The sequence below is a fragment of the Rasamsonia emersonii genome (assembly GCF_000968595.1).
Source record: "Rasamsonia emersonii CBS 393.64 chromosome Unknown ctg1118621760283, whole genome shotgun sequence".
In the NCBI taxonomy this organism is placed as follows: Eukaryota; Fungi; Ascomycota; class Eurotiomycetes; order Eurotiales; family Trichocomaceae; genus Rasamsonia; species Rasamsonia emersonii.
The window spans coordinates 7502-16783 of record NW_013563105.1 but is presented as its reverse complement, the minus strand read 5'-3'; the positions used below and the strand labels follow the sequence as shown (position 1 = coordinate 16783).

Sequence of the window (9282 nt, the reverse complement as noted above, 5' to 3'; positions counted from 1 at the left end):
CGAAGGGAACGGTATACCATAAGGAGTACCGAAAGAGGAACCAAAAGGGGGCCGAAGGAAGACTGGAAGAAACATAAATAAGGACAATTACACTCATGTATCTAGCCTTTCCTTACTCGCGCTCAATTCAATCCATTCAACCTGAGTTACTAAGATACTTACTTTGGGGGTCAGTAAGACTTCTTACTACTAGTGGTATACTTCGGTATAGCTCTAGTAGGCGTTGCCTCTGACCTAGTCGTTATCGTTCTTGTTCACCTGAAGCACCCCTATCGTGTATCTTTGCGAGACCCCATTATATCGCGAGAAGTCGTTCGAGGAAGAGCCCTTCGCCAGGTAGGCCGTTGTCTCGAGGAAGAGGAGACCCGGGTCGGTTAGACCGTCGCGTGCTCGTGAACGACACAGAGTCAAGAAGACTCCTTGATCCTTCCCTAACCACCATCGTTAAGTATCGACGACTACGGTTGGACCCAACGCGTAACAAGCAGATCCTGTTATTGAGAATGCAAGAGCCACATGTAGATTTGAGCAAGCAAGTGTGCAAATTAAGCCCAGAAACCAAAATATGTATAGTCACATCAATATTGGCCACAAAAAGACAATGAAGTCCAGGCGTGGAGTATACTTGGCAAGCTGGCATTCTGAGGTGGAAGACGTCATGTGCACATTGATACCGATTATCGGCGCTCCGGAGGCAAGTGGCGCGCCAAGCCGAGTTAGTTTTATAAGAATACCCGCCAAAGCCCAGAAGCATATTACTGAGCATCCTCCACTTTATCATCTGTCCATCATCTTTCATCCGTCAATTTCAACGCCACCTGCCTCAAAATCCCTTCATTAACACAGAAGAACACTTGCTCCAGATCACTCGGTCATTCCAATATCAGCAGTCCGTACTCGAAGATGTTCCGACGAGTGCTTTCTACCACCCCTCATTCAGTTGTCAGAGCTACAACGAAAATGAGGCCTCCATTCTTCACGCCTGCTCAAGCATCTATTCGTGTACTTCCAGTTCCTGCTAAGAGGAGCTATCATGAAAAAGATAAGTATTGCCCGGATGTTTTTTTTTCAAGACTGTTTTATGCAGTTTTTATGTTCTCTCCCAAGTGGCTTGGGTTTGTTGAATCACAAGCTAACACAGTCTCTACTGCTTGATCATTACAACAATCCTCGAAATGTTGGATCTATGTCGAAAACGGATGCTGATGTTGGTACCGGCCTGGTCGGTGCCCCTGCATGTGGCGATGTGATGAAGCTTCAGATTCGTGTTGATCCAAAAACCAAAACCATTAGTGATGTGAAATTCAAAAACATTTGGATGCGGTAGTGCCATTGCCAGCTCAAGTTACCTAACAGAACTTGTACGCGGGATGACTTTGGAGGAGGCCTCTAAGATCCGGAATACGGAGATTGCAAAGGAGCTTTGCTTGCCTCCTGTTAAGCGTATGTCATTTACCTGTCCAGGAAAACATGTTTTAAGCAATCACTAACAGTTATTTAGTGCACTGCTCTATGCTTGCTGAAGATGCTATCAAATCAGCAATCTCCAATTACTACACGAAAAATCCTAAGGCAAAAACGACTGATCTTTCCGGAACAGCTTCAGCAATCCCTGATGTGGAACCTGGTCAGTCATCTGCAACCACAAGTGCCCAATCAGCGAGCAATTGATAGGTGTGCAAGGGAGTGATAAATTATACAGCTCTGATGTGTCATTGATTGGGTTATCATTTGCAACATTATTTTTCGAGTGTCTTGAGTCAGAGGTCAGATTCCGTTCCTGTGTTCATGGACCTCATCAATACCTCATAAATTTTGAAAGGAGTTGTTGAATTTACCCCATGTAGTAGTTTTATACCATTATAGTTCTCTTTTTTTTTCACTTGTCCACTGTTTTATGCAATCCTACAGTCGCTTTTATATTCAGCGGGAGTTTCATCATGAAAACTGTGAGAAGATGGTTTGTATTGTGTAAACGTACATTGCTTTTGTATTACTAGCGAGTGTTGCGACATATGAACTTGACAGCTTATCGTAGATCACTCATCATATCCTCATCAAAGTCAAGATCTCTTCCCCCCGCCTTACCTAGCCCGTCTTTGGACGTACTATCGTTCCGCTTTTGGCTTTTACGCAGATAATCGACGTATTCTTTGCCTAGCTCCAACCTCATATCACTGCTTTGCACATTATTTGCAAGGACTCTTAACTTCTGCTGCTCAACGAGCAGTCGTTGTCGAATTGACTTCTCCAAGACGGCATCAGAACTCGGAAGGAGTGACGAAAAGCGTAGCATCGTAGAATTTGATGCATATCTGGGATTCAATAAAGTAGCATTCAGCTTTCCAGATGCGACGAGTGAGAGAACAAAGAGCTCCGTTTCGAAGAGATCCCGGGCAACAAGGGAAGCACGCCGTGAAACATCAGCAATGGTGACCGCGGAGAAAGTGGCGCCTAACTTTAGAACTGAGTGCCATCGGAACGCGGCAAGTACTTGAAGCACAAGTCCCGTATTGTTATCCTGGTCGACAAACAGATGTTAACATCGATGCTCACAACAGCGAAAGGAAAGTGAAAATAAAGCTCTCAAAGGCTTGGAGAAGGTAGGAACTTGCCATATGCCAGATTGACTGTCCTATCTCGGCCTCTGCCTTTAACTTGTCGAAGTTTCCAGTTCTGAAAGCATCCGCAAGAGCATCGTAAGGGCGAGCAAGTGATCTGTACAGCTTCACTGCATGCGGCGGGGTAATGGTGGGGATAGGAATTGGCTGTCAACTAGATAAGTTTCTCGTCTATTCAAGCAAGACCAGAGAGTAAACCGTACAGCGCCTTTTGCCAGCAGACTCACTAAGACCCATTTCTTATATGCTTCCACCATGATAGCGCTGACCGAATTGATCGAAGGTGAAGAAATGACTATGCTGAGGAAGTGAAGTGCTCTATCCCATTGCTTCAGTCCCATGTATATCATGCTGCTGTACAAAAAGTACTGCAGATGATCCCTGTAGGTTAGTTTAGAAGAAAAGCCCGATGTATTGGTGATGAACGTTGCGCTAGACTCATGCTGAGCGCACATCACAGGCTGAGATCGTCGTAAATATGCCTGATCAGCGCTGGCCGGAAAGACACATATGTCTTTATCAATCACCGGTAATGCAAGCGCATATGCCCTTGCGCGAAGGCATAGGCGGCTTAGAAGCACATGGTTGGAGGTAAAACTTGAGCCTGACGGATCTAGACGAAGCATCGCATCCCTGATAGGTCGAATTGCTAGAAGTGGCTTCTACCTATGAGATTCATGCTATCAACTTCAGGCGTTTCGATCCTTACCTTAGCGACTGCCTCGGCTGCTCTTGCGACAGACTCCACAACTTTGCGCCACTCATAGCCAGCATATCTCACTTGTATCGGGTCGAATGTCTTCAGGAAAAGTAAAGCCTTTGACCAAAGATTGTTTCCAGGATAGAGATCTTTGGGAATGACTTGGTTTGTTCTAGACCTAAGGGCGAGAACGTGAAAGTGAAATACTAGAAGGAATGAAAGAGAATGAACAGAAGGATCGAGTTGCTACATATGTTTATTTTCGAAGTCAGAACGAGAGCACTTAAACGTGACGCCATGGACGAAATGGATGGGCCAGAAACTTACTTCCAGGATACCACCAGAGACTTCGTCGGTTTTATTGGGCAGACATTCTTTCAGATAAGCAACAAAATTGCGAGCCTGCTCATCGTATTCCTCATCAGATACGGCATGGGTAGTATCTGACCGTCGAGGAAAGGAAAGAAGACGCGGCAGAACATCTGCCATCTTCAGTTAAATGATAAATAGGTGTGATAGAGGTAGTCAATAGATAGCTGGGCAAAGAAGTCGTGGACTGTTGTAATCCACCAAACAAAAGCGGATGATAGAACTTCGGTCAATAGTCAAGTGCGGTCATTGACTCGAGAGGACAAAAGTGAATACACATTAAAGGCAGATAAGATGCGGTCGTTATGTACCGTACTAGGTAGGTAGATAGGCACGTTGTAATCTTCACCGCCTTCGACATCTGTGCTAGAATATAATACCTACCCAGATACCTATGTATTATGGTTATTATTGAGAAAAGCTCACTACCGGTACGTTCTACTGACCTGGATGTGGATTGACCGCCTTCGATCTACCCCACCTTGGTTCTCACAACCCCTCAATCGACATCTCTATGTTGGCAGTATACAAAATGGGTATCATTCTTGGCAAGACCTTCCAGCTCTAGCCGAAACAGCTTGGAGAACTGAAGGATTCATGCGTCATTAAGGTGCAAATCAGTTATCAAGCCATGACTAATAAATGGAGCAGATCTCATCTATTACATCCCTCATGGACCATGCTTGGTTTATTAGAGAACATCCCCCCTCTATTATAACAGAAATCTGTATGTTTTGTTGGTCAATAAGCGATTTTTGCCAATGTAATTGGTCAACCTGCTGTAGTCCACACTCAAAACCAAGTTTACTCAAGTTTACATTACATAAGCCTACCACACAGAAGCTGCCTACCTGGCTTCCTGCCTTAGGTATCAAATCTGCCTATTCTCAAAATAAAGCCTACCGGAAACCTATGGGGAGTATATATAGGTAGTCATACTATTCTATTTTTTTAACCAAAGGCTTTCATTTACAAGCTTGTGGAGGGTCCAAGTTCCGGTGCAACCATGTAGGTATAAGGCTATAAGAAAGTCCAAGCAATAATACATCGTGCTTTGTTTATAATAATAAACCTATAGCATAGAGGGCCTATTTAAAAAATAAAAGCCTATTTGCATTTTAGTAAGCCCAGGTATTCCTTTCCCTTCAAATCTAGACGAGCGGAGGTAGCCGTTTAATGCTTACGTTGTAGTAAGATGGAAGATGCCGGAAACTATACTTCGGATCAATAGAATAAAGAAAATACAAGATGAATGACAGGAGGCAGGCAAGTTTGAGCATTAGAAGCTGTCGTTTCCAGCAGCTTGTATGCCGTTTAGTTTAAAATAGACAAGCATTACAGGTCTTGTTTCGCTCAACTAGCATTCCCTGCTATATAGTTTTATCAATGTTTCAAGTGAGGCTTCCTACTTATATTCCTTGACGCGTTCCTGCCAATATGTTCCCAGAACTCCTTGGCAGCTACTTGAAAATACAGAAGATTTCTTGCAATATTTGTTGCTCCTCAGTTATGTATATTCCCACGCTGACAGATGGTTGAATTAGTATCCACACTTAGTCGTATCAGGAAACATGTGTTTGATCATACTTGTAAAAGCAATAAATAACTCCCTAATGGATCCTAGGTGACCATTTGCATGTTTATTTACTCCGTAAGCAATGTTGCAGTTAATTGAGTCAGTGAGTATAAATAACTCCATACGCTAGAATAACTTAGTGAAACAAGTTTGTGGATATTGACCATCGTTACTACACTGCCAATGGATAATCCAATTAATATAAACTGCAAAATCAAGTCGAGTTTCCGGACCGCGAGGGAAACAAAAGGGCTTCTAAGTCTAGATCAAAGTTGTGGAAACCAAGATAATAAATAAATTGTACATTTATACGTATAGTGCGGAGTACGGCTAGTTTCTACACAGCTCCACACTTTGGTTATGCTCGTGCTCCATCCGTAATTTTGGCATTTCTTTTACGCCTTTTTTTCATGATACTTTCAAACAACTCGACCAAAAGAAGGAAAAATCACTCCTAGATTGCCTTGCTCATTCTGTACACGAGGCATAAACGACTCAGCCGCTTCTAGAAGACTCTACCTTGGTATTCTGCTGCTCTAATCCTACCGTTCTGTATCAAAGCGAAAATTTTAGATTCACAATCAAATTGAGAATGTCGCTTACCGAGTCTTCAGCTTCAGAAATCGCAAGGAGTGCATCCTTAGCATCGCGTCGTCTGGCGACGCTTTCTAACGATGCACGCAATGAAGCATTGACTGCGATTCATGCTGCTCTCTTAAGAGAAAGAGACAGTATACTAGAGGCGAACGCAAGAGATGTGGCAGCAGCTTCTCGTGCCGCAGCGAATGGAGAACTCAGTCAAAGCGTCCTCAAGAGGCTTGACTTATCTCGAACCGGCAAATATGAGGATATGCTCAATGGCATATTGAGTGTCCGGGATCTTGACGATCCAGGTGTGTGAGAAATCCATCGCAAACAGCATATTTTTTGTCCGAAATAAGTTCTTTTCCGAATGGTTTTGCTGATTCTGGAGAAGTTGGGAAGGTGACCCTCAGGACATTATTGGACGACGGTCTTGTTCTAGAGAGAGTCAGTTGTCCACTGGGCGTTTTGTTAATAATCTTCGAGGCTCGTCCTGAAGTGATCGCCAACATTGCGGCGCTTTCTATTAAATCTGGAAATGCTGCTATTCTCAAGGGTTAGTTGATTCGCACATTACAACCTAGTCTGTATTGACCTGTCTGCAGGCGGGAAAGAATCCACAGAGTCTTTTGTTGCTATCTCGAAAGTCATATCGGAGGCTATTTCGAGCACCCAAATTCCCAGTTCTTCCATTCAGCTGGTCAAAACGCGTGATGTTGTTTCGTCCCTTCTCGCTCAGGATTCGCTAATTGATTTAGTCATCCCTCGCGGCTCCAATGATCTTGTTCGATATGTTAAAGATAACACTAAGATACCGGTCTTGGGGCACGCTGATGGACTTTGTTCGGCATACATACATTCAGATGCAGACTTGGAAACTACTGTGCGGGTGATAGTCGATTCGAAAACAGACTATCCGGCTGCTTGCAACTCTCTGGAGACTCTGCTTGTACACGAAGATGTCCTTCACACAATTTTGCCCGCTGTCGCCGAAGCCTTACATGCCAAGGGCGTATCTCTTCGCTGCGATGCACCGTCAAAAGCTGCCTTAGAGAAGCATTTGCCGACTTCACAGGCGGTCTTGTTACAGGATTCCACAGATAGCGACTACGATACAGAATTTTTGGACCTGATTCTGGCTGTTAAAACCGTGCCGTCGGACTCGCAATCGGGGTCCTCTCTCGAAACAGCCATCGCTCATATAAATGAGCACTCTTCTAAGCACACAGACATCATTTTGACTACGTCGAAGGAGGTGGCAGAGACTTTCATGAGCGGCGTGGATAGTGCTGGAGTTTACTGGAACGCGTCTACTCGTTTTGCCGATGGCATGAGGTACGGATTCGGTACAGAAGTCGGCATCAGCACGAACAAAATACACACCAGAGGCCCGGTTGGCCTGGAGGGACTGACTATTTATAAATATCTTATCAGGGGTGATGGGCATATAGCAGCCGACTATTCCGGGCGTCCAGGAAGCAGGAGATGGAAGCATCAGCCGCTGAAGATTACAGATGACAATTCTACTTAAAAATCACAGAATCGTCTACTTGTATTTTTGAGCAAAAGAAATGTTAAGAGTAAAAATAAGAAGCACAAATATTGATAGTTGCTTTTCCTCGATCCATGGTGTGCACTTCATAATCGTATTTGGAATTCCTATCATGCTATGCAGAGGGACAAGTTTTAAAATTCTGCAAAGCCTTACCGACACAAAAATCACATGGAAGCTTGTTGCAATATGTCGAAATAGGCTTATCAACCCATTCACATGAACGTAGCTGGATTGGCTCTATGAACGACACCTCATGGCATAGTTTTTAGACCTTGAAACCACGCGACCTTCTTCGTCCACGAGCCCGTTCGAACTTGCGTCCCTTGCTCTGCACATAAGGTTTCTGGGGTGTTGTCAGCAAACGACTGGACTAGACTTATTCATGATTTTAAAAAGAAAAGCTACCTTATGGCTGTGTGGGCCGAAGCCAAAGTGCTTCACGGCCTCTCGGGCATTCTTCGGTCCACGCAGTAACAGAGTATTCGCTCCTGTGGGAGCCCGCAGAGCAAGTTGATCCAAAGTCAAGACCTCACCACCAGCCTTCTCGATCCTGGCCCTGGCAGTGGCAGTAAAGCGGAGGGCAGCCACAGACAGCTTAGGGACGCTCAGAAGCCGATTGTCGTCCGTAACAGTTCCAACGACAACTACGGTCTTTCCCTTGTGTGCGTCGGTAACATTGGAGACGATGCGAGAAAGAGAGACCGGTGGGCGATTGACGCGCGACATGAAGAGTCGGCGAAGCACCACTTTGTTGAAGTTGGAATCCGTGCGGCCTATAGTCACAGTTACTAGCTGTTCAAGGAGCATTGGATATCCAGAAAAGCTGTTTCCAAAGTCCTCGGGAATTCATACGGGCTAGAAATCGGTAAAGCTTCACCAAGAGCTGCAGATAGACATTGTCGCTCTTGGGCGCCTTGCGATGTGTGCTGCGCACATGGTGACGATCCAAGTCGATACCTGCGTTACAATATGGTCAGCGAACTCAGCCTGCTTGCAAGCATCAGAGCGAGAAAATTGAAGAGCATTCATATATTATGCCATAATTGATCCGCTTACCCATGGCTTCTGAATGTGATGGGTTTTAACCTTGGAGTTGGTTAGCTGTCACACCGTACAGGAAAATGAGGTTTTTGGTCTGCAATTTTCAGATAAACGGTGTGTGTGGGTTGTGCCCTATACTAGTACTATTTAGGCTTACAGATGTGGATCCTCTGGACAACCTCATTAGGTAAGGACTAATTTTGGCTAAGCGGTCTGCCAGCCAATCAAGTGAAAAATCGTTGTCACCTCTACCTACTCCGCAAGGTACATCTTAGATACCTAGGTAATGTAGATACATTGTTGCTCACTGTCACCAATTGTTAGATAAGCATACTGCATATTAGTAATTACGGCAAGAATATAACAAGGCATATAGGCAGGAAGCCTGCTGGCAGAGGAGACTATGTAGTACGTAAGGCCTGGGGGCCAAAGGCCCTTGGCATAGACCAGGTACGTTCTCTTCAAACCAGTCAAGAGAAGCGGGATCTCCACGGCTTGTGGGATAACATGCCCCTGTCGATTACATGATACTTGTCGTTTGAAAGCCTGAATTCTCAAGAGCCTGGAAATTATAATGCCAATGCACTTTTTCGACGTCGATGTGCAATGACTTGCTTATCAAAGATTTTTGAACACGAAGACCTAAGGATCCTGATGTTCAAAGTCAAATCAGCATCTTGTCTCTATGAAAGTTAGACCTCTGGACGGCTTTTCTCCCCCTTGCCCTCTCTCTGATAGTCTAATATAGAAAAAATTATCAGGCATTGTAAAAGTCGACTTAATTGTTGGAGTAGGGCAAGGGTATCAAAGCCAGATAGTATTTCCAGTAAAAGACAAA

General features: G+C 44.5%; 3 protein-coding genes across 3 annotated transcripts; 2 read left to right on the top strand and 1 right to left on the bottom strand.

Annotated features, from left to right (window-relative positions):
- Nucleotides 1-903: 903 nt before the first annotated feature.
- On the top strand, nt 904-1671 carry T310_5449 (uncharacterized protein; the record flags this gene model as incomplete). The annotated part of the gene is made up of 3 exons (XM_013471688.1): nt 904-1115; nt 1328-1443; nt 1502-1671. 3 exons carry the CDS (start codon nt 904-906, stop codon nt 1669-1671), a joined length of 498 nt encoding a protein of 165 aa, XP_013327142.1.
- Nucleotides 1672-2029: 358 nt separating this feature from the next.
- On the bottom strand, nt 2030-3810 carry T310_5448 (COP9 subunit 3; the record flags this gene model as incomplete). The annotated part of the gene is made up of 5 exons (XM_013471687.1): nt 2030-2315; nt 2557-2768; nt 2849-3283; nt 3331-3567; nt 3649-3810. 5 exons carry the CDS (start codon nt 3808-3810, stop codon nt 2030-2032), a joined length of 1332 nt encoding a protein of 443 aa, XP_013327141.1.
- Nucleotides 3811-5858: 2048 nt separating this feature from the next.
- T310_5447 (Glutamate-5-semialdehyde dehydrogenase) lies at nt 5859-7379 on the top strand (the record flags this gene model as incomplete). The annotated part of the gene is made up of 3 exons (XM_013471686.1): nt 5859-6163; nt 6208-6404; nt 6454-7379. 3 exons carry the CDS (start codon nt 5859-5861, stop codon nt 7377-7379), a joined length of 1428 nt encoding a protein of 475 aa, XP_013327140.1.
- Between the last annotated feature and the right edge of the window lie 1903 nt (nt 7380-9282).